Source organism: Jaculus jaculus, chromosome 3, assembly GCF_020740685.1.
Source record: "Jaculus jaculus isolate mJacJac1 chromosome 3, mJacJac1.mat.Y.cur, whole genome shotgun sequence".
NCBI lineage: Eukaryota > Metazoa > Chordata > Mammalia > Rodentia > Dipodidae > Jaculus > Jaculus jaculus.
The window spans coordinates 145,036,213-145,062,055 of NC_059104.1; the positions used below are offsets into that span (position 1 = coordinate 145,036,213).

The window sequence follows — 25,843 nt, forward strand, 5'->3', positions numbered from 1 at the left end:
ACACAGAGTAAAGTAAGGCCTAGATCTTTTGCCTACAAGGAATTCACAATTCCTTGCACCATCTGCTTTATTCAGTCAATCATACCGAATGCAGATTTATCCCTCAGCGTCACTGTGCTGTTGTGTTTCTCTCTGGGCAAACAAGCCTGCAGCATTGCTAGAACACCCTTCTCTCTTTATTCTCTTGGACCAGGCTGGGTTATACATTGCTGTATTCTCCCATGATCCATGTTTACCTTTGTTCCAGGCCTGGGCCTGACTGTCAGCCAGCTGCTCACCTCAGCTAGGCAAGGAGCCTGAGATGGCAGATTGTGTTTTGATCAGTTTGTGTCCTCCCTGCCTGGCTTGGTGACTGGAAGGCAGATGACTTGCAATAGATGTTAGTGGCATGAATGCATGAATAGCCAAATGGGAGGAAATGAAAGCTGGACCTTGTATTCTCCCTCAATCAGCTTCTAGCTTATTGGTTTTTCTCTTTCCTTTTCTTCACCTTTCCATTTCCATGCTCATTATTCACAATCAGAGAATGAATCTAGCATTTTGAAAAGTTGTACAACATTTGCACAACCTTGTGAAAGGTTTTCATCTCCTTTCTCTTCACAGAAAGATGGGATGTTCTTGGTGCTTGCATCTAGAAATGCCAGTGTTGGTTAGGGAGAGAATTCTGGGGACCTTGTCTCCTACTGTGAGTCTTCTTTGGGTTAACTTCCTAAGGTCTGAGTCCTGTAAACCCCAGGGTGATAGATTGGTATCAGATAACTCACTGGTTTTCTTTCCACCTTTGGGTAGACTTAGAAGGAGAACATTGTGTGCTTGAATACCTGGTAGTTTCTGTAGGGTGACATGGGCTTGGGAATCTGGGATGTGATGCTTCTATTAATATCCAATGCAGCTATGATGAGAAGCATGTTGAGACTTTCTTGTTAGGCCAGAGCTCCGAGGGAGATGTTAGAGCACACCTAGTCTTCCTAGGTAGATATTGATATCACATACCTGGGAATTCCACAGGCTGTATCAACTCACAATAAAAGTCACAGGGCCAGGTGTGGTGGCACATGATTTTATTCCCAGAACTCAAGAGACAGAGGAAGGAGTATCACTGAGAGTTTGAGGCCACTCTGTGACTACATAGTGAATTCCAGATCTGCCTGGATTAAAGTGAGACCTTATCTTGAAAAACCAAAACAAAACAAAAGTAACTGGGTTCAGTTTTGTTATCTTTACATTCTATTTTTGAATTACTTTTGGTTTGTAAAGATATTATATTAAGATATTTATCTTGATGACTATAATTGTTGTTGTTCTCTGCTGGAGCAAATACTGTTTTGAAATATGTGGTAATACTAGATTTCCTAACTCCCTCTTTTTAGTTCAGTTTGGTTCCATTCAACAAAAAAGGTATTGCATGTTTTCTCTGGATTTTATTACCTAGTGGAGGTGGAGTATCCAGCAAGATGGCACCTTGATGCCAACACCATTGAGTAATTCTGCTATGAGAGCTGAGAGATGCAGGATGGAGACACAGAATCGATTCCCCCCGCCACACACACACACTCAGCTTGTAGGTAGGCTGGAGTCTTATGGGAGCCACCATGTGGCACTGACCAGGTTGAGAGGCAGGGTAAGAGCTGTTAGAAGAAGGAACCATATGATGAAAAGTATAAAGCAGATGGCATGGTTTTGGGCATGAATCTGGAAATGGGTATTGAAATAATAATGCAGTTGGAGACACCAGAAGGGTAAGTATTTTGCCTTTATCCTATACCTTTATCCCATACATAATGTGGAATTATTGAGGCCTTTGAAGTAAAGAAGAGCATGAGTGTTACTCATGGGAAGGTTGTTTGTCTTAAATCATACAAAATAAATAAATACAAACAATAGAACAAAGCAACCCAGCATCCCCCACCCCTCAACTTAAAGTGCCAAGTCTGCTGACCTGACTTGTGGGAAGCTGGACTGGGTTGTACTTTTGGCTTTACTACATGGGTTGCCTCAGTGGATGTGGCATGTCCCTCCTGCCCTGTGAACTCAGAGTTCTCTTTTGTATAATGAATGATAATGTCAAGTGTTACAAACATTCCTAAGATCATGATCACCATAGAATTGGGAACTATTGTAGACTTACCTTGAGAAATCAAATGTTTATTGGTGTTTGCCAAGACAGTATTTTCTTTTTTTTTGAATTTTTTGAATTTTTTTAATTTTTATTAACATTTTCCATGATTATAAAATATATCCCATGGTAATTCCCTCCCTCCCCACCCCCACATTTTCTGTTTGAAATTCCATTCTCCATCATATTACCTCCCCATTACAATCATAGTAATTACATATATACTATATCAACCTATTAAGTATCCTCCTCCCTTCCTTTCTCCACCATTTATGTCTCCTTTTCAACTTACTGGCCTCTGCTACTAAGTATTTTCATTCTCACGCAGACGCCCAGTCATCTGTAGCTAGGATACACATATGAGAGAGAACATGTGGCACTTGACTTTCTGGGCCTGGGTTACCTCACTTAGTATAATCCTTTCCAGGTCCATCCATTTTTCTGCAAATTTCATAACTTCATTTTTCTTTACCACTGAGTAGAACTCCATTGTATAAATGTACCACATCTTCATTATCCACTCATCTGTTGAGGGACATCTAGGCTGGTTCCATTTCCCAGCTATTATAAATTGAGCAGCAATAAACATGGTTGAGCATGTACTTCTAAGGAAATGAGATGAGTCCTTTGGATATATGCCTAGGAGCGCTATAGCTGGGTCATATGGTAGATCAATCTCTAGCTGCTTTAGGAACCTCCACACTGTTTTCCACAATGGCTGGACCAGATTGCATTCCCACCAGCAGTGCAGAAGGGTTCCTTTTTTTCCACATCCCCGCCAACATTTATGATCATTTGTTTTCATGATGGTGGCCAATCTGACAGGAGTGAGATGGAATCTCAATGTAGTTTTAATCTGCATTTCCCTGATGACTAGTGACGTAGAACATTTTTTAAGATGCTTATATGCCATTCGTATTTCTTCCTTTGAGAACTCTCTATTTAGCTCCATAGCCCATTTTTTGATTGGCTTGTTTGATTCCTTATTATTTAACTTTTTGAGTTCTTTGTATATCCTAGATATTAATCCTCTATCAGATATATAGCTGGCGAAGATTTTTTCCCATTCTGTAGGTTGCCTCTTTGCTTTTTTCACTGTGTCCTTTGTGGTGCAAAATCTTTATAATTTCATTAGTTCCCAGTGGTTAATCTGTGGTTTTATTGCCTGAGCAATTGGGGTTGTATTCAGAAAGTCTTTGCCAAGACCACTATGTTGAAGGGTTTCCCCTACTTTTTCCTCTAGCAGTTTCAAAGTTACCGGTCTGATGTTAAGGTCTTTAATCCATTTGGACTTAATTCTTGTGCATGGCAAGAGAGAAGAATCTATTTTCATCCTTCTGCAGATATTTATCCAGTTTTCAAAACACCATTTGCTGAAGAGGCTGTCTTTTCTCCAATGAGTATTTTTGGCATTTTTATCGAATATCGGGTGGCTATAGCTACTTGGGCTTACATCTGGGTCCTCTATTCTGTTCCACTGATCTACATGTCTGTTTTTGTGCCAGTACAATGCTGTTTTTGTTACTATGACTCTGTAGTATAGGGTAAAATCAGGTATGGTGATACCACCAGCCTCTTTTTTGTTGCTCAGTATTATTTTAGATATTCGAGGTTTTTTTGTGATTCCAAATGAATTTTTGGATTGTTTTTTCTATTTCCATGAAGAAAGCCTTTGGAATTTTGATAGGGATTGCATTAAATGTGTAGATTGCTTTAGGTAAGATTGCCATTTTCACAATATTGATTCTTCCAATCCAGGAACAAGGGATGTTTCTCCACTTTCTAGTGTCTTCTGCAATTTCTCGCTTGAGTGTTTTAAAGTTCTCATTGTATAGATTCTTTACTTCCTTGGTTAGGTTTATTCCAAGGTATTTTATTTTTTTTGATGCAAATGTGAATGGGAGTGATTCTCTGATTTCATCCTCTGTGTGTTTGTTGTTAGCATATATGAAGGCTACTGATTTCTGTGTATTTATTTTGTATCCTGCTACATTGCTGTAGGTTTTGATCAGCTCTAACAGCTTGCTAGTAGACTCTTTAGGGTCCTTTATGTATAGAATCATGTCATCTGCAAATAATGATAACTTGATTTCTTCCTTTCCAATTTGTATCCCTTTTATGTGTGTCTCTTGCCTTATTGCTATGGCCAAGACTTCCAAAACTATATTAAATAGAAGTGGGGACAGTGGACACCCTTGTCTTGTTCCTGATTTTAGTGGAAAAGCTTCCAGTTTTTCCCCATTTAGTAATATGTTGGCTGTAGGCTTGTCATAAATAGCCTTTATTATATTGAGATATGTTCCTTCTATTCCCAGTCTCTGTAGGACTTTTATCATGAAGGGATGTTGGATTTTGTCAAATGTTTTGTCTGCATCTAATGAGATGATCATGTGATTTTTGTCCTTCAACCTGTTTATGTAATGTATTACATTTATAGATTTGCGTATGTTGAACCATCCCTGCATCTCTGGGATAAAGCCTACTTGGTCAGGGTGAATGATCTTTTTGATATACTCTTGTATTCTGTTTGCCAATATTTTGTTGAGAATTTTTGCATCTATGTTCATGAGGGAGATTGGTCTGTAATTTTCTTTTTTTGTTCTATCTTTGCCTGGTTTTGGTATCAGGGTGATGCTGGCCTCATAGAAGGAGTTTGGTAGGATTCCTTCTTTTTCTATTTCCTGGAAAATCTTAAGAAGCAATGGTGTTAGCTCTTCCTTAAAAGTCTGGTAAAATTCAGCAGTGAATCCATCTGGGCCTGGGCTTTTTTTAGTTGGGAGATTATTGATAACTGTTCGGATCTCCATGTTTGTTATAGGTCTATTTAAGTGATTAATCTCATTTTGATTTAATTTAGGTAGGTCATATAGATCAAGGAAATCATCCATTTCTTTCAGATTTTCATACTTTGTGGAGTATATGCTTTTATAGTATGTCCCAATGATTTTTTGAATTTCTCTGGAATCTGTTGTGATGTTACCTTGTTCATCTCTGATTTTATTAATTTGTGTCTCTTCTCTCTTTCTTTTGGTCAGATTTGCTAAGGGTTTATCAATCTTGTTTATCCTTTCAAAGAACCAACTCTTTGTTTCATTAATTCTTTGGATTGTTCTTTTTGTTTCTATTTCATTAATTTCTGCCCTAATCTTTATTATTTCTTCCCATCTACTAATTTTTGGTTTGCCTTGTTCTTCTTTTTCCAAGGCTTTAAGGCGAAGCATTAGGTCGTTTACTTGTGACCTTTCTAATTTCTTAATATAGGCACTTAAGGCTATAAATTTACCTCTTAGAACTGCCTTCATTGTGTCCCAGAGATTTTGGTATGTTGTGTTCTCATTATCATTTGACTCTATAAATTTTTTGATTTCCTTTTTGATTTCTTCATTGACCCACTCATCATTTAGTAGTGTATTGTTTAGTTTCCATGATTTTGTGTATGCTCTATAGCCTTTCTTGCTACTGATTTGTAGTTTAATTCCATTGTGGTCAGATAGAATGCAAGGAATTATTTCAATTTTCCTGAATTTGTTAAGATTTGCTTTGTGTCCTAATATATGGTCTATTTTAGAGAATGTTCCATGTGCTGCTGAAAAGAATGTATATTCTGCAGCCTTTGGATGAAATGTCCTGTATATATCTGTTAGGTCCATTCCTTCTATGACCTCATTTAGTCCAGATGCCTCTCTGTTTATTCTTTCCCTGGATGACCTGTCAATTGATGAGAGTGGGGTGTTAAAGTCACCCACCACCACTGTGTTTGGTGTTATCTGTGACCTTAGTTCTAATAGTGTTTGTTTGACGAATTTGGGAGCCCCCATGTTAGGTGCATATATGTTTATGATTGTAATGTCCTCCTGTTGGAGTGTGCCCTTAATCAATATAAAGTGACCTTCCTTATCTTTCTTGACTAACGTTGGACTAAAGTCTACCCTGTCTGATATTAGGATAGCAACCCCTGCTTGTTTTCTAGGCCCATTTGCTTGAAACACCGTCTTCCAACCTTTCACCCTAAGATAATGTCTATCCTTTGTAGATAGGTGAGTTTCTTGGAGACAACAAATTGTAGGATCCTGCTTTTTAACCCAGTCTGCAAATCTATGTCTTTTCGTTGGGGCATTGAGACCGTTGATATTAAGAGATATTATTGAAAGGTGTGTATTTATGTTTGCCATTTTTGTGTGTGTGTGTGTGTTACTGGTTCTACCTGTGCTCTCTTCTGTTAACTGGTATTTGAGTATAGCTTGTTTTTTCTAGGTTCCTTATATGTGTGCTTTTCCTTTTGTTCAGCATGGAGGATTCTATCAAGTATTTTCTGTAGAGCTGGTTTTGTCTTCAAATACTCCTTTAACCTGCTTTGTCATGGAATGTCTTTATTTCTCCATCTATTTGAATGGATAACTTTGCAGGATAAAGTAACCTTGGTTGACAGTTGTTATCTTTCAGAACTTGGAATATATCACTCCAAGCCCTTCTGGCTTTAAAAGTTTGTGTTGAATAATCTGCTGTAATCCTGATGGGCTTGCTTTTGTAGGTAACTTGATTTTTCTCTCTAACTGCTTTCAATATTTTTTCTTTGGTTTGTGTGTTTGGAAGTTTGATTATAATATGGCGAGGAGAGGTTCTTTCTGGGTTTTGTCTGGCTGGGGTTCTAAAGGCTTCCTGTATCTGTACTGGCACCTCTTTCCCAATTTGGGGGAAATTTTCCGCTATGATTTTGTTGAAGATGCCTACTACGCCTCTGGAGTGGAGTTCTTCTCCTTCTACTATGCCCTGAATTCTTATATTGGATCTTTTCATAGTGTCCCGAATATCTTGAAATTCCCACTCATACTTTTCTATAAATTTGTCTTTCTCTTTGTTGGACTGCATTAGGTCTGCCACCTGGTCTTCTAGCTTAGATATTCTGTCCTCTCCCTCATCCATCCTACTGGTGAGATTTTCTACAGTTTTTTATTTCATTAACTGTGTTCTTCATTGCTAGTAATTCTGACTGGTTTTTCTTTATTATTTCTATTTCCCTATTTATGTCTTGTATTGCCTTCTTTATTTCATTAAATTGGTGTCCTGCCTCTTCTTTGATTCCATTGATTTCCTCTTTGATTTCCTCTTTGATTTCTTCTTTGATTGTTTTCATGTGTTCTTTGACCTCTTTGAACATATTTAAAATTATTCTTTTGAACTCTTTCTCAGGCATTTCCTCTAACTCTTTCTCACTGGAGGACATTTCTGATGCATTAATACTTTTAGGTGGATTTATATCGTCTTGCTTTTTAGTGTTTCTTGTGTTATAATGTATATATTTTTGCATCTTGGATTAAGTTAATGCTTGGATTTTCTAGCTAGCTGTGTATTCTTAGCTGTATCAATTGATTTGATGTAATATATTTTCAGGGTAGGGCCTTAAGGTATTAGGTATGACTCTTAAGACTCTCAGAGTATCTACAAAGATGTTCTTAGGGGTTGAGTTTCCCTGCTATAGGAGTATTCAAGCAGGCTGAGTGGAATAAAATACAGGTAGATTCTACAATTTAACTAAACACTGTACACATTCAATCAAAAACAGCCCCGAGTATGTATGCAAGAGTAGTTATTATAATGACCAGATCCTCTATCAACAAAGAGGTTTAGATTTCTGGTCTGTTGAGGGATCCAAGTCAGCTTGTGACCAAGTGAGACCCTTCCCTGGTGCAATCCCAGTTACCTTGGGTGATTTTGGTCTCAGTCAAGTTGCTGCCTGGGTCGTCGGGCTGCTGTTCTGATTTCTGGAGCTGGGCACTTGCTTTTCCTACGGGGCAAACCGAGCCGCTGCTGCTGCCTCTGCTGCTGCCGTAACTGCCACCACCGGAGCCACCACCGCTGCTGAAGCTGCCGCTGCCGTGTCCACCGCCGCTGCTCCCCCCGAAGCCGCTGCTGCGGGATCTGCTGCCGCTGCCGCTCCTGGGTCCGCTGCTGCTGGGGCCGCTGGTACGGGTGCTGGAGCCGCTGAAGTTGCTGCCGAACTCTGCTCCTGCTTGGGTCCCGCTGTCAGCCCAAGTTGGCGTAGCCGGGTCCCGGGCCGCTGCTGTGTTCGCTGGAGCTGGGTTCAGGCCAAGACATTATTTTCAACAGAAAAATCTGATGTTTCTGTTTCTCCCAGTGCCTTCCATTCAAAGCAATCCAAGGCTACTGACATACATAAAGTCTATGTTACCTTGGTTCACAAAGCCCCTTAGTGTGTCAATTATCAATGTTTTTTTTTTTCTCTGTGTACTTTGTGGATGCTTACCATAAAGCAGGTTCCCAAAGAGACATCCTGAAGACTAGATCTGAAGGCATATCCCCAGAAGACCCTATTTCAGTGAGTCCAGTCATTGAAACTTAAGAAGACCTTCATTGTCCATCATTTTACCATATGGAGTATTTCTCCATGGAACAAAGCAATCCCTGCTTGTTCCCTATGCATCTCTTAGCAGGCCACCTCATTCCTCTTGCGTTCCTCATCAAGATGTCTGCTTGTGTTGTCATTGCAGAGTTCCTCTGACAAAGCATCCATCCTGTCCATACTTCAGGTCCTTGGAGATCTGCTTTCTGTTGGTGAGTAGACTGTACTGACATCGAATCGTATGGTGGAGTGCTGCTGGCTGGGGTATGTCACTTGGGAGGCAATTTGATGCTGTGTGTGGCTGAGTCTGGAAAGGTTGCCTCTCTCAGACTGCTTTCAGCTCTTCATTCTGCACCTCCTGCCTCTGTGGTTCACTCAGGGAGTCAGGTTTTGCCAGATACCATACGTGTGTCATATGGAGGAAGAAACATGGCTCAGGAGATGAACTTCAAAGTTTGATAAAATGTTTTTTGGAAACGAGAGAACAGGATTAACTTAAAATCAACTGAGTTAACTAAACCCAATAGTATTACCAATATCAAGAATTAATGGGGCTGGAGAGATGGCTTAGCGGTTAAGCGCTTGCCTGTGAAGCCTAAGGACCCCGGTTCGAGGCTCGGTTCCCCAGGTCCCACGTTAGCCAGATGCACAAGGGGGCGCACGCGTCTGGAGTTCGTCTGCAATGGCTGGAAGCCCTGGCGGGCCCATTCTCTCTCTCTCCCTCTATCTGTCTTTCTCTCTGTGTCTGTCACTCTCAAATAAATAAATAAAAATTAAAAAAAAAAAAGAATTAATGGCATGGCAAAACTTGAATTTCAAGAATCCAATTATACTGTATTTTTTTTTTTTTGTTTGTTTGTTTTTCACTAGCTGATGCCCTCAGTATTAGGGCCACTGCCCTGTAGTTTTCTTAAGTGAGTTTCCATCTGTAGCTTATCACTTGTCTTGTGGGATAACATTGTGTTCAGTTTGGCCAGAGTGCTTGAAAACACTAAGAATGAAACCTTGGAGTTCTTTCTCAGATACAGATAGTGGTTTTTGGCAGGGCTTCTTCACTTTACAGCCTGGAACGAACTGAACTTAGATAAACACCCTCTTGCTTCAGCTTTCCAAGTGATGGAATTACAAATGTGCTCCACTACTCTTGGATATAGGTGGATACCTCCCTCCTTCTTTCTCTACTCCCTTTGCTTTTCCTCATTTTTTTTGTAGATGATTATCTTGTAACTTGGATAAAAAGTCAAAGGATCTTCTTTGATATTGTGACACCTCATTGGCCACTGTAGTTAGGAACATTTACAAGACAGAATATAATCACTGCTTTTGAGCTTGTCCTTGGGCAAGGTGGGGGAAGTCTTTGAACAAAGCTACCTTGATTCTCTCAAAAGCCCTGACACAGGATGACTGGTTATTTGTTTCATAAGGAACCACTTCAATGACTTCTATGTTTTCCTGTTATCAGTTACTAAAGTCCAGAATTAGAAAATTATTATACATACCTTCAATAAAATATTCTATATATTCCATCACCCCAATTCCTATTATTAGTGATTTAAGCCTATAGTAGAAGGGTGTTTCCAATATGATGACATATAAACTTATATGTCTTAATATTCATGTACACATATGTATACACATGAGTGAAGACTCAACAGCCTCTTGAGATCCAGATTATCAGCTCTCTTCATTAAAATTGCTGCAGGTGACTATACCTAAACTCTGAAATATTCTATATTTCCCACATCCCTCTCCCTCACCTGATAGCATAACTTGAACACAGGTCACTTTAAGAATTCTCCAGGTGTGGTTATTTTGGTGAAATGTATCAACCTTTGCTCTGTCTTTAGCTGTTAGATCTGAGGTCTACTTTAAGGAAAACAAGGATGTATTATGTATTACATATCTCCCCAGGCACAGACCGGAGGATTCACTACATGATCAGCAAGGGTGGCAGTGAAGCCCTTCTGCAGACGTTGGTGGACACAGCAAGAACAGCTTCTCCTGACTATGACATCCTTCTGCCTCTCTTCAGGCTTCTGGCCAAAGTTGGCCTAAGAGGTACCCACATTCTAAGGCCCAGTGATTTCTAGAGTTGTTATTGTGAGATCAATTTGGGAAGCTCTTGTGGGGAGCGGGACAGTAGGGAGGTATTGGGTGCCTTGGTGGTAGTGGCAGAATCACTTTATAGTGGTGATAACTTTATTTTTGGTGATTTTGAAACAGTCTTACTATGTTTCTAAGACTGGCCTGAAACTCACTATGTTACCCAAGCTTACTCAACCTTGGTGTGACTCTTCTCTTCCGTTTCATGTTTGCTGGGATTACCAGCATGCCCAGCTTGTGTGCTGTCCTTTTAACATTACTATAGCAAATTACCACATATGTGTTTGGCTGTTGATGAGTCCATATAAACAGTGTGGTGTAATACAACAGAAAGGTAGTCTCTCATAATTCTAGAGTACACATGTCCCTAACCAAGTAGGAGTGGAGTGGATTTCTTTTGGCGGCACCAAGGGTAAGAGAGACTCTTTCCTATTTCCCTGTTAGCTTCTGGTGGCTGCCAGAGTCTTTAGATTTTTTGGCTTATACATGCTTCACTTCCGTCTCTGTCATCACATTCACAGGATATTCTTTCTGCATGTCTTCTCTTCTCCAAATAAGCTAATTGAATCTGCAAAGAAGCTATTTCCAAATATCATAAAATCTTGAGGTTCTGGGTGGTCATGAATTTGAGGGATCACTATTCAACCTAGTATAATTACTCATATAGAAACAGAGGTTCCTAGTTAAGGGAACAGGGACCTAGAGGTCTTTCTACATTTGGTCCATGGTCATTTCTCTTTCTCCATGGAGGATCCTGAGATGTTTTCTTGAACTTCTTGAAGCAGTTTAATAACTTACACATTCAGAGTTCATGCAAACATTGAAAATTGCTCATGGCATTTAAGCTCTCATTGTGTATTGCATCATATAAAGGTTATACTTGAGAATCTCAGGCCATTTGAAAGGTGGACCTTTGACATTCACTGGTTAGCAGCTGCAGCTGGGAGCCTCAGCCACTTGTTCAAAGTTTAGGACTCTGCTTTTAGTCCATTCAACATTCCGTAGTTAGTCTGAGAAGTAGATATCAGCTTGCCCATGCATGTCCCTGACAAAACAAATACAATTCATTTAGTGATTATTCAGCAAATATGTGCTTTTGTCTCGAGGCAGAAGCTGTTCTACACACTGCAAGCCTTTCAGTGGCCATGTTAGTAAAGGAACCTGCTCACACAGAGCTTCCATTCCAAGTGGAGCAGGCCAGCCAGTCAGCAAATAATTAACCAGATGATAGCAGACTGTGATGAATGCCTCAAGGAACAGGAGTGATGCTACTCTAAGATGACATGATCAGGGCGAGGTGACATTTGAGATGAAATTTGAAGAACAGGAGAAAGTCAGCAAAGTGGAGAGAGCCAAGTGGACTCTAGGAAAAGACAGTAGAGACCTGATATATACTCCTATAATAAACAGTAAAAGCTGGGAAGTCAGATCTGGTTTTCAGGTCTGTCTGAGTGGCCTTGGGCAAGTCAGTTATGTTTTCTGAATCATTGTGCCTTTACATATAAAATGGAGGTACATAATTTAACTCTCGTGCTGCAATGAAGATTAAGTGACATATGGTGTCATGTAGGGCCAGGTACCTGACAAACAATATGGGTTTCATAGGAGGATGAGAGATGAGAGACAGACCAAGGTAGTATTTTTGCATTTCCAAAGCAGTATCTAATCAAAGTTTCTGTGTTATATTTTGAATGCTGTGTTACTCATGTATTCTTAACTGTAGAAGTTCTTAAAAAAAAAAAAAAACAAAACCTGATACCTAACATAATTGGAGTTCATATTTGAGGATAACCAATAGCATCTTTAGGAAAAGGTCATGAAGTTATACAACTCACAAACCTTCATGTAAATATCTATGTACAAACTCATCTCTGATTTATTTGGTTCCAAATGTTTTGAGTAGTTTTAATCAAGTCAAAAAGTATCTTTGATTATGATTGTGATTATCCCCCTTCCTCCACCATTTTCCCTTCTCTCTTCTGCACATTGTGAAGCCTTCAGAATGCATGTGAAACAACTAAAATAGATGGGTTTGTGTTCCCAGACAAGAAGTTTGGACAGAAGGCACTGGAGTTGGAAGCACTCGATGTGACACTGATTCTTGCCAGGAAAAACCTGACCCACAGCCAGAACCTCCTTCACTGTCTCTGGGTTCTGCGTGTGTTTGCCTCTAGCGGTAAGTGAATATATATGGCCATCTGGGATGGCTTCCAGACCTGGACTGGAACACCTGAAACTGTGTGGAGACTGGGTTGGGATGAGTTTGGGTGGAGGAGTCATTGGTCCAGCCATACAAAGAAGGGAGCCTGACAACTGAGAAACTGTGGAGGTAAGGCGTTATCTATTTATCCCCTTCCCAGGCAGGTAGAACTGTGGAGCTAGTGTCTAGGGGTTGACTTTGGCACTTGTTTTTCTTGTGAATCACACAACACTTCAGTTTTCTTTATTTTATAAAATATTTTTATCTATTTAAGAGTTGAGGGTGGGGGGAGACAGAGAGTGAGGGAATATAAGTATGCCAGGGCCTTCTGCCGCTGCAAATGGACTCTAGACACATGTGCCCCTTTATGCATCTGGCTTTATGTAGGTACTGGGGAATTTAACCTAGGCTGTCAGGCTTTTCAAACAAATACTTTAAACTGCTGAGATACCTCTCCAGGCCCAGATTCTCTTTTGGTACTACCAGGTGAAGAAGTCATGAGGCAGGAGAAACACAGATGTACTCTAAGCCTTTCATGTTGAAGACAATGTTATGTGTGCAGGTGTCAATAACATTCTTTACTGGCTTCCTGAAGCTACTTGTGATTAGAACATCCCTTACCATTTTTGCTTTAAATCTTATTATCCTTTCCAATAGAGCCCATGAGGACATAGAAAATGTGGCCTGGCTTTTATTTGACATCTACTGATAGGGATTAGTCATGACAATTCTGTGTTTAGATCTATATAGTGTTATAGTTCAGAAAAAAAAAAAACAAAAAACAAAACCTGGCAGCTTATAAAAGTAAAGTAATTGCTTGAATTTATATAGATTAAAAAGTCATGGGGGCTGAATTTAAAACTCTAATTCTACTATACATGGAGACATTTTTTATTAATAGATTAGATTCTATACCTCCTATCTCACATGTAATGAGCACAGACTTTCATTTCTCCTTCCTGAGCTCTCTTCCTGGGGAATGAAAGTGACAATTATTTAAATGTAATATATATATTGTAGGGGGAAAAATGTGGGCACAGAGCCAGACAGACCTGAGTTTGAGCCTGATGCTATTTCTTATGAGTCATGGAACATGAGTACTTAACCTACTTAACCTTGATTTTTTTTTCCTCTGCAAGACAATGAATATAACTATTAACCTGATAGGGTTCTGCATGGATAAAAAAATAGGAATTCATAGTCTCATACTGCTAAATGCTAGAGGTCTGAGCTTGAGATATGGGCACAGGTTGGTTTCTTTTCGGTTCTCTCTCCTTAGTCTTAGGAAGATGGCTGTCTTCCCCTTTTGTCTGTTATGATATATCCTTGAATTTTCTTTTCTTTGTGGGATACAAGTAATACTAGATTATGGTCCACTGTAATGACCTTATTTTAACTTTAGTTCATAAGGCTATAAAGATTACATTTTCAACATGTGAATTTTAGGGAATACAGTTCAACTCACAAAAAAGTTCACACAGATGAAATAAGTAAGATCATGTTTATGAGTAAGATTGTCAAACAGCTGCTATTCCACGTGTGAGTCACCCTTTCTCGCTATACTCTTTCCCCCTGTCTTTTGGAATCATATGCATAGCATACATAAAGGGGAAATTAAATGATTATTTATTTCTAGCTATTCTAAGAACTATGAAAATCAATATCTCTAAGAAATAAGATTTTATTTTGAGTCAGGGCCACATGTAGCCCAGACTAGCCTCAAACTCACTAAGTAGCCAAGCTATCTGGAAATCCTGATCTTCCTTCCTCTGCTTATCATGTGCCAAGACTATAGGCATGCAGCACCATGCTGAGCTCGATATTCTAACTTTCATTGGCACATTCTATTAATAAGCATGGAAGACTCACAAAGGGAGATTATCTCTAGAGAAGAATGAGAAGATTCTTGAGCCTGTTCTTACTTATTTCATATATTCTGACCAGGGAATCAGAGAACATTTGGGAGAGGCTGAATGAATCTGCACAAACCCATCTTCAAAAAAGAAAAAGGGGAGATTTGTTGAATCTCATGGCTTCCCAGAGTGATTAGGCTGAGTGATTTGCCTTCCTTAGTATATATGTAATGATTAGAGTTATTTGGCAAAACACCTTAAGATGCATCCCTGAGAAATCCCAGGATTTGCTTGTTGGTGTGAGGAGGTGGTCAGTTAAGTTATATGCTAAGCCCACTTTCATTAGGTGAACTATCTACTGCATCTCGTGTAAATATATATATATATAAAAATTAGAGTGCTGCTCTCTACATATTGACTTTACTGGTTGGGGGAGAGCAGAGTTCAAGAAGCCTGTGAATTTCAGTTTCTTTGGTGAATTGTGATCTACTGCTTAGCATATAGGAGTCAGGGGACTTGAAAGTGTCCTTGCCTTAATTATATTTAATGCCACAATTTTGTTGAATTATCTGTCAAAAATTTGCTACAATATATTTTCTCAGTTCAGAAAGCCACAAGAGTGGAAGCTTGGTGTATAGAACTGGAATGCTGAATCTATGCAACTGATCTGAGCAGTGGCAGTCTTGATCTCTGCCACCCCAGGAGGGCTGTGGCCACAGAGGATGTCCCAGTAACATGTACCCTGTGAAATATCAGCTCTGGTGTCTTATTTGGTTGACTGTACTGAGCTGAGCTGTGTTTTAGCCTACAGATTTGCATTTGGTTTTCTCTCCTGAGCCCTGGGGCAAACCAGTTTAAGGAACCTTTGTTTTTCTATCCTTTTGCTTCTTTAAGAACCCCTGTTTCTACTCTCTTTTCCAAGCACAAGTTTAGCCCAAAGCTTGGCACAGTCCTAGGCTTTCCTTCTCAGAAGCACCGGTGAAGAAGAAGAACAGAATAGTCACTTCTTTCTCCTACTGAGAGTGGTGTGCCCTAGTAGAACAGATAATTTTTGTATCCTGTGGATTCCTTTTCTTTTATCGGAGCTCTTCCCAAAGTAATTTGGAGGGAGTGGGGTATGGAGTATGTTGGAGATGATGGTGATATACATTGATTTTATCTATCTGATACTTTTTTGATTTCCTTTTAATCATTTAGACCTATTATTATATTTTTATAACTATGCAATCGAATATAAAGGAAAAAAACCTCTGAGCAAGAGGAACCAGTTCTTCCAATGGCATTTTGGTCAGGTCTTGGGAGATCCAAGTGTTATTTTATTTTTAATTGACATATAAGTATCTTCTTAAAGTTGAAATGAGTCAATTCAAGTGGTATTAACCCAACTATTGTGACAGAAACTATGTGCTTCTGTCTTTCTCAGTAACCACTGGAGCCATGCTGGGAATTAATGGAGCCATGGAACTGCTTTTCAAGGTCATTTCTCCCTATACTCGAAAGAACACCCAAACGATCAGGTACAGAGCATGGTCACGGTGCCTTTGCCCACTGGGATGGACAGGGAAATGGAGATTGCCCACTTCTGTCTTCTAGAATCTTCCAGTCTGCTGCAGTGATGACTTTCCCCCAGTAGATGTCCAGTGACTATCACCTGTCACAGTTTGCACTTCTACCCTCCCATGAGTGCTTCCTGACCTTTCATCTTCACAATTACCTTAAACAACTATGTAACTATCTTTATTGCAGATGATAAAGCTAACATGTGGAGAGAGCTTATCTGAAGTCATAGTGATGGAAGATGGTGAAACTGAGATTTGGATCCATATCTTTCAGACTCAAAAACCTCATTTTATTTTATTTTCTTGGTCTAGTGCTTTCAGTAGATTCTTTTTTTTTTTTTCATCTACAGTGATAAATTAGTAAAATTCTCAAAGGAATCTAGAAATGACAGGGTCTCCAAAAAAAAAAAAAAAAAATCAGCCAGGCAAACTTCTGATATGAGTTCTGAGCCTTATAATAGCCTTTCTTGGTTACCTGGTGGTCTTGCAATGTGCTTTTATGACTGGAGAATGACATTCAGCCTATTCTCTGCCTCTGCTTCCTAGAGTGGAGTGAATCATCAAGTTAAAAAGGGAGGTGGTTTCGCAGAAAGGCTTTAGAGATATTTGGAAGCATTAAGATCCATCATTTATGGGTTTGATTCAGTGAGGACCTTGAAAGAATATTAGAAGAATTTCAGCCAATTTCCAAGATCTATGGGGTCATTTGGCAAGTAGCATTTCCATGCCCAGCCATGATATTTTCTGCATCCTAGCATCAATCTTAGGCTCATGTTCCACCTGATTATTTTTTCTTTTAGGTCACTACGGTTTATGCCATTATCATCCATTCTTACCTTCAATTCTCCACACCAGAATTTCCTGCAGTGAAATACATTACACATCAACCCCAAAAGAGGGTAGGGTGGAAGAAGAGAAGGAAAAAAAATGGTTTCTTTAAATAAATTTAGAAGTCTTGGGTTAAGCAAAGTGAGACCAATTTCTTTACTAGAAGACTTCACGGAGTCTTTTGTAAAATTGGAAATATACAAATTTTGGATTTGGGGAATACATAAGATGATTATGATGTATACTCTACCCAAAAGCTGATTTTTGGCCAGGGATCTACTTATTTTTTTAAGATACCACCTATTGTAAGTGGCTAGCATTCCTTATATTTCATTTTGAAAATTTCTCCTATGGACTGGAAAATTAACTAATTGGAAAATATGAGTCAACTAAGCTCTACCAAGGAACGCTTGTGTAGTAGGTACAAAATGACAAAGTCACAAACAAGATAACAATAATGTCCCCTTTTGGCAGCTGTACTTTATTTTGGTTTAAACTTCCATTATGTAAGATGACAAAAAAAAATGTAAATCAGTGTCCTATCAGGAATCTAAGTCAGCTTTCCTCCCTCGGACCCTCTTCTCCACATGTGCTCTACATTCTCAGAAGCAAGAGTATCTGTGCAGGAGCAGTTTGCCTTCCAGCATCTGTGCCCATTGGGATGATGCACAAGTCTCATTTGTGCCATGGTGTACTGGCCTTCTTACAGTCTCAACATGCCTTTTGGTCACCAGCTTTATCTTTATGTCTTAATCGCAAGGTCTCTTCTAATATGGTGTTAAGAAGGTCAGGGATATCTGACTTCTTACACACTGTGTGAGAATCCATGTGGTGGTCACTGGGCCCATTCACTTGTGCGTCTAACTCAGTCATCTCACCTTTGTCACTTTGGTACCAAGTTGTTTGTGTCTGGAAGATTTCCCTGGGCAATCTTTGGTATCAAGCAGTAGAGCTCTATATTTTCCAGTCCTGGTAGCTTGTGTTGTCTTCTGTATTCAGGCCCAGATGCAGGGTGGTAAGGGGTAGCAAAGTAACAAAGTACAGGTACTCCTTTATTAGGGGTGCCCACTAGTTGTCATTTCTGTTCCTTTCCTTTCCTACTGTAAGAGTCTAATTTAGGCACCGAGCCTACCAAAGTGCTAATGGAGAATGGGAAAATAACACCGGGGATAACAGCTTAAGGGATAACAGGGATAACAGAATAAGAAGGGAGGAGTACTTCCAACAAGAATAAGATATTTTCTCAATCACCACGTCTGTCATTTCTTCAAGTCGCATCAGTCTTGTAAATTTTGTGCAATATGGTTCTCCTTGTTTAGCGAAATGCTGAATTAAATACACTGCATAGAGGGAAGGCCATTTCACCAGCTAATGCCATTACTGTCATTGTCATGATGTTTATGAGGTGCCCAGCACTGTGCTTGGCACTTGGCATGCATTATCTTACTTGCACCCCTCCTATTATTCAAGGCAGGTGCTCTTACTGTCCTTAAACTTATAGAAAAAAAAAAAAAAACAAGTCTGAAAGAAGTTAAGTAACATGCTGTGAATTTAAGTGAAAAAGTTGGGATTTAAATGCTGTTTGATACATGAGCCTCAGCCTTTTAAGCACCATTGGAGTAACTTATACAATCTATTTCCAGCATTTTATTTCTAAAACCACCATATGTAAGACAATCATAAGCAGTTAAAGTTTGCTTAAATTTCTTTTACAGTCTAAATGGTTTAAACTCATGGAACAATTTGCTCAATGACAGGGAATGTTTCTCCTTAACTGAATGACCATTTCCTCTCAAAGGCTAAATGTCTATTCCCTTTGATTTTGAATTTGTTCCCAAAGCTATTTTGTTCTCTGTCTCATCCCTGCTTCTCTATAAGGAGATAAGAAACAAAGGCACTGAAATCAAAAAGCCCTCCTAGTAGCCTTAGCTGATTCTGTGATGAGTCATTTAACTGTTCTCGTCTGAACTTTGACGGTCCTCAAGATGTGAATATCAAATCCTACCTCTTAGGCTTGTTGTGTACATTAAAATTGATAAAAGATTTTGTAATATTTGACACATTGGTATATTGTCAGTCATTATTAATACAGACAACACTGAATTATTATTTTAAGAGATACAGGAATCAGACAAATCCCATTAGCTCTACTGCCCCAAAACATAAGTAGAATGAGCCCAAATGAATTCTGCTCAGTTACTCTTGGGTGTCAACCTGTCTGTGGCTTTGGGTGGAGTCTTCCAGGAAGGGGGCATGAATGTACCTACAGAATATTGTCTTCCAAACACTTGAAAGTTATGGGAGAGTTATTCCAGGATACTTTTGTGTGGGTGGGTGGGTGGGGGGGTCGATGACCAGTAGGGTGCCATGATGACCTCTTCCCCCCTGTGGAGATAAAACTTGCTCTACTTGCCCAGTGTGAACCTAAAATTAGATGTGCAGCTGTCCGACAATCTCCAGATACAGCTCAGGGTTAGATTTATGACAGAAGCTCCGACTCTACTCATGACAAGGGTCATGTGGAACAAGGTTATGAACCTCCTTTGGCCCTGTGCCAGCCTTAAGCTCTTGGTTATGCAGCCATTTCAGGTTTCCTTAACTTGCCAGTTGCCCATGATACCCACTTTTACTACTGGGCACTTGTTTTGGCTTATGCCTGTTTCCTTCCATTTGTTTCTTGTGCCTACCACTCTAATCTGAACAGCTGTGGTCGGACTTGGAAGTATACTGCAACCCTCTAGGAAGTCTTCATAAAGTCAGATCATGTGCCTTAGTTTACCTTTCCAGTCATATCCCTCATTCCTTGTTGCACTAACACCTAAGTTTATGGGGGATACCTGAATCAAACCACCATACCTCTCCTCTCATGGCTCTCCTCATTCAGCTGTCCCTGACTGTATCTTGCCACAGGAATGATGTTACTGCTTTATCAAATGGCAGAACACTTACCCAATCTTCAGATCTGCTCCATCACAGGAGAGATAGGGAAACTTCTCCACAATACCATGTGAAGATGTTGTTCATTCTTTCCTTTCACATATGCTAGACTTAACTCTGTACTGCACTGTCTGTGTGTCTTATCTCTTTAATTCCCTCCTACTTAAAGATAGAAATCAAGCCATATTTCCCTTGTTCTCTGTGGGGCCTACCTTCATGTTTAAATGATGGGAAACACAAAATGAGAGGTAGGAAGTTAGGATTACTTGGCCTAGGAAAGTAGAACACCATGAAAGTCTGCACTTGCTAGAAAACAAACATGATATAACTTCTTAGCTCTTATCTAGATCTTTTTTCCCACAAATAACCTGGGCCCCTCCTTGGAGGGAGGCCTCTCCTAGAATTTAAATCTAGCCCTAACATTGTGGTTGGTCATAGTTTAGCCCCCAGGATTTAGTGTCATGGCTAGCATCTTCCCGAGACAGCCCCTAGCACAAACCAATCAGCTGTCCCCAAAGTGAGCTGATCCAGAAGACAGGGCCCATCACCATAAAGTTCTAAATATGTTTGCAAGGAGAACAACTGCTCTGAGTTACCTGACTTCTTCTGAATGTCCAGCCTTCCTTTGGCTCTGTACTTTTCTCAATAAATAAACTAATTTAATGATTATTCTTCTCAGCTGTATTTTATTCAATTCTTGGATTAAAATTAGGCATAAACCTAGAGTTTAGGGTTCAAGGACTTCTCTTAACCCTGAGCACCATGTTACACAATGAAACTCAAAGAATATGTATATGTATGTATGTATGTATATATGTATGTATGTATGTATGTATGTATGTATGTATGTATGTATGTATGTATATCTTTTGAATATATCCTGTGATCAATAAAATAGACTGTCTATTGTACAGGTACTGTGCCAATCACTTCATAGTCAGCATCCTGTTTTATCCTGATTGTAAGCTGGCTCTACATGTGGTGTTCTGACATGTCAGCCACGTCTGCCACGAATGGTATGGTATGAGGGGCTGCAGTGCTCTGGGCGAGAAGTCAGTCAGGAGAAGAGAAGCAGTAGCCAACAGCTAGAGGGGAGCTGGGTCTTGCTCACTCGAGGGAAGTCAAGCTTCAGGGTCTTTTGTCTTACTTAGATTTGTCTGGGGAGTTAACAGTTTGGCAGAAGTGAAAGATTTGCATTTGAAGGGCATGTTGGGGGCAGGATTGATATTAAAACTTCACTTTCTGTCCACACTTGGTCTGTTATTTGATTCAACTAGGGCATTGGAATTTCTGGGGGTTCTTTTTATAGAAATCGAGAGGAGGAAATGACACTGGGTCAAAGTGTTCTACCCTTTGCTTGCTTGTTCCACTGTGGACAAGCATGTTTATTTGTATGAAGCTGTCTTGGAGCTGTGCAAACTAACTAAGTAGGAAAATTTATTGAGGCAAGACAGATTACTTGTCTGTGACTGACTCATCCTGTGACCTTAGAAGAGCCTGTGTTTGCTCTGTTTCTCAGCAATCCCTCCATGGAGCTGCCACCTTGTTCCTTCACTTCCAGAATGGTCTGTAGGTTTTGCTAAAGATAATAGACATTTCTATTGGTCACTTGAGCTTTCCCAATACATAGTCACAGTCACATCCTCTATGACTCTGTTGGGTCTTTATTCCATAATATTTTACCCAACTGTGAAGTTGGGGTATCAGATGCTATCTTTAAAATTCAGACGATTTTTAAACTAGCTTGCTGTCAACCAGAATTTTCCTAGCAGAGGCTACTTCTCGGACCTCACTGGGTTCTGATCACTGCTTCACACTTTCACGAAGAAGACTCCGGACTACCCCACAGGCTGAAATTGTTCCTCACCTCCTTACCACCCTTGTCTGTACAGCCTCACCAAGAGTATGGGAAGCTAGGGACCATAGTGTTCAGGACCATGCTGACATCACCCTCATAGAAGATGTCATCTTCAATATGACCACTCCTTTAATGCTGTCTGAGGCTTTCAGCTGGGTCATCATGCTGGTGTTAATCTTTTTGGCTCAGACGCATTTAGGCTGTGGGCTGGCTTGACACTGATGGTGGGCGTGGGCTGGGGTGTTCCAGAGCACCAGGGCTGAAACATCTTGGCAACAGGAAGAAGGGCCTGTGTTTGATATCCTGTAAGCCTCATAACCAAATTCTTCAGCGTTGTGTTGACGGCCCTTGTAGCTCCCCGTGCTCAGAACACTGTCAGTGTTCTCCCTTCCGAGGTCTCGGCTGCCAGGCCTCTCTGGCACTTGAGCTTTGCCTGAGTACAGGATTACTGGGCATTGCTTCATTGGCAGCTATTTATGGTGATTTCATCTTCAGTTTATGAGGTAGAAAAATGTTCTGCTTGTCTCCTCCCCAAATCACTGATTTCCCAAAGTTAAGCCTTCTGGGTTCTCTCCAACCATCACACCATTTCTGTTTATTCAACCACGATAGCAAATAGATGGAGGCTCAGCCAAAGCTAATGGTTTCCGTGTGACAGTGAGCTACTTAAGAGAAGCCACTACTCTGTCCCCGAGACAATGGGAATACAAGATACAGGAAACAGATATTTTCTGTTTCTCAAAATAGCTACTGGATTTCTCCTAAGTCTTCTTTCTTCTTATTCTTATTAGGAGCACCATGAGTCTCCATCCAGCATAGCTAAAGTCTGTGGTCTTCTAGGGCATGAACTCAGTTGTATTGACAGTTCAGGAGCTATGTACTTCAGAGTACTTAGACTCAAATACTTTTGAACAGAAACAAAAAGAGATCCAACCCAGCTTTACAAGTGCTGATATTGGGGATATCCACCATGAGCTCAGTTTGCTGGCAGTATGATTATGGCCTTTGCAACCTGAAACCAAGCCTGCAGATGGTGGTGGAATGAATAGTTTCCTACATGAATTAAACCTTGGCAATGAAGTCTATGGCTTGAAATCCCTTTAATCTTATTAAGAAGCCAGTGATAGGTATGCAAGTCATAGGACTGAAAGCTGGAAGGTTCTAAGGAATCATCTTGTTCATCTCCTTCATCTTGAGATGAGGTCACTGAAACCCAGAGAGGCTAAGCAAGCCCTTAAGTGACTTCAAGACACATTCCATTGCTGTGTGATGCCCTACTATGTTCTGTAAAACATACATGCCTGAGAACTTCTATTTAGCAATATTTAATGGATCCTTCTTAGTGCTAGGCCTTGGAGATTTGAAAATGACAAAAAGTGGGTTCTGTTTCCAAGCTGCTAATAGTTTTTGCAACAATAACATTGTGGAGTGGTAGGAAGACTTTCCATTGTTTGTGAAGTGACCAGTTTTCTGTCCTATGGATGTGCACTCAAATGACTTTTCTCAGAAATGCTCTCAGCTGAATAGGCAGTGCTCTGCTGATGTCTTACTTGAATTTTGCTTAAAATAACCTTTGGTACTATAGAAAGGCTTGGTATGGAAGTATTACATTGGATTTTTCATCCTTTTTTTTCATTTAGTAAGCCTTCTGAAACTCTGTCATCTGAGTGAAGTAGTCCAGATGTCCTGAGGAGGAGTGGCTCAGGACTTTTGTGGACTGTGATGTTCAAAGATGCTGTGGGTAGTCTTTGATTCATGCATACTGGCTTGGAAAGTAGCCATTTCCCCATGTTATTGTATTATTTCTTCCTCAGATGGCATGATGGAGCAGTAAGAGCAGGGCTGATATTGGATGGATCAAATGATTTATAATTGAGCTCCTACAGAACAGATTTCCTGGCTCCTGTACTACTGTGGCTTTATATGTTCTACTTCCTATAATGAGAATCCTCTTCAGAATTTTTCATTTCCATCTTTATCTGCTAAAGCCTGCACTGTTTATATCTCTCCATACTTTTTCTCCCTTTCCAACTAGATATGAGGCCAGCTCTTAGTGATTTGTATTTGCTATAGAAGCAAATCTTTGAGCACAGCCTGACTCAGTAAGGAGATTTTTACAAAGAAATTTATATCTTTCTATCTTTCTATAAATCACACCTTCTTTGAAGTCTTGTAAACATTCACACATGGGAGAAGAACTAGACACACTGGAAAGACATACAGAAAGACTTTTATCATGAAATCTTCTTGGGCCCTTCATTCTTTGCAAAGAAGGAACTGCTATTTCTAACAAGTTATGACCACAGTTTTCAGGGAATACTCATACTCAGACACTAAGATTATGAGCAAATGAGGAAAGCTCATTTCCTGAGAGCTGAAATTGTGTGTGGTGTCTCAGAAATGTGCTTGTTCAACAGAGAAATGCCAGCTCAATTAAATGGGAAGAAAAGGGCTCAGAGGAAGATATTATGCATGGTCAATGAACACTAGCTGCTTTGGAATGTTTAGGTAGATTTCAGGATGAGACAAATAAAAGGTTTTCTGCCTAAGTTCAATTACAATGCTATTTTAATATTAGATCTATATGTAATCATCATGTATAGTCAGTAGAGATGATAAGTATGGGGAATAATGGGTGGCTATAAAAGCATGACATAAGTTAGGCAGGAATTTCTTTCAAATTGTATATTGTAGATATTTAGCAAATGTCAGTTACATTGATGAAAACTGATATTCTGGTTTACTTGAGCATCATTCTTTAAATCACTCATGTATACTGATTAGCAGCATTTTGGGGGATTTAATTTTCACAAAGATGTGCAGGCTTTGGGTTAAAAAGACTTTGTTCTTGCCCTCAAGGAGATCATAGACCATGCAAACAAATATATGTGAAATGAACATGACAAATGTTATAATGATTCATGAAGGAACATCTCAGAGAACTATGGATCTAGCAGAGAAAAGTTTAGTGGGAAGTAGGTTTTTAGTATGAAGTAGAAAGGGGTTTCCCTTATGCTAAAATTTTAACTTCAGGACCTTCCAGGCAGAGGTAGGGGCAAGTATGACGATGAAAAAAAAAAAAAAAAAAGAGACACGAGGCTTGACAGATGGCTTAGTAGTTAAGGTGCTTGCCTATGAAGACTAAGGACCTAGGTTTGATTCCCCAGAACCCAGATAAGCAGACACGCAAGGTAACACATGTGTACAAGGTGACACATATGCACAAAGGGGTGCACACATCTGGAGTTTGATTGTAGTGACTAGAGGCCCTGGTGCACCAATTTCTCTCTTTCTCTTTCTCTCATAAAAAATAAAGAAGGAGACAGACCCACAATTGACAACTTCATATAATGTAGTATATTGTAAGGACATGAAGCAGAAAGTTCATCTAAATAGGTTTCTATCACTCTAATACCTTAGCAGACAACAAAAGAATGGGAATATATAATTCAAAAAGAATTTATAATTCATAAAAACAGAAAAAAAACTGATAGACTCACAAAATCTCAACTCTCCAATAATCAGAATAATATAATTTATATTAAAACATCACTTTCACAAATCACTGGCAAAGATTTTGAAAAATGATATTTATCATTGTTGATGAGGATTCAATGAAATGGATATTTACATGCTGTTGGTAATGTAGATTGATCAACATTTATGAAAAAAGTGGAGTGATATATATAAAGACTAGTACGAAATTTCTATTCCTTAACCCATTTTTCACTTCTTTTTTAAAAAATTATCTTTTTTAGAGAGAGAGGGAAAGAGAGGAAGAGAGAGAGAAAGAGAGAGAGCGAATTAGTGTGTCAGGGCTTCAGCTTCTGAAATCGAACTCCCGATGCTGGCACTACCTAGTAGGCATGTGCGAACTTGTGCTTGCCTCATATTTGTGTGTCAGGCTTACGTGTGCTCTGGAGAGTTGAACATGGGTCCTTAGGCTTCACAGGCAAGTGCATTAACCATGAAGCCATCTCTCCAGACCTTTTTGAAATCTGTCTTGAAGAGCTGTTATGTAAGGTGGG

The 25,843-nt window shown here is 39.7% G+C and overlaps 1 protein-coding gene across 1 annotated transcript in view; it reads left to right on the top strand.

The window, feature by feature from the left end:
- The first annotated feature begins 1,698 nt into the window (after positions 1 to 1,698).
- Positions 1,699 to 25,843, top strand: part of Agbl1 (AGBL carboxypeptidase 1) — a 763,032-nt gene continuing 738,887 nt past the window's right edge. The window contains exons 1-5 of the mRNA XM_012948687.2: positions 1,699 to 1,739; positions 8,601 to 8,689; positions 10,389 to 10,535; positions 12,625 to 12,756; positions 16,057 to 16,150. Of these exons, the coding sequence (XP_012804141.2) occupies positions 1,699 to 1,739; positions 8,601 to 8,689; positions 10,389 to 10,535; positions 12,625 to 12,756; positions 16,057 to 16,150 (503 nt within the window). The remainder of the gene's footprint in view (positions 1,740 to 8,600; positions 8,690 to 10,388; positions 10,536 to 12,624; positions 12,757 to 16,056; positions 16,151 to 25,843) is intronic.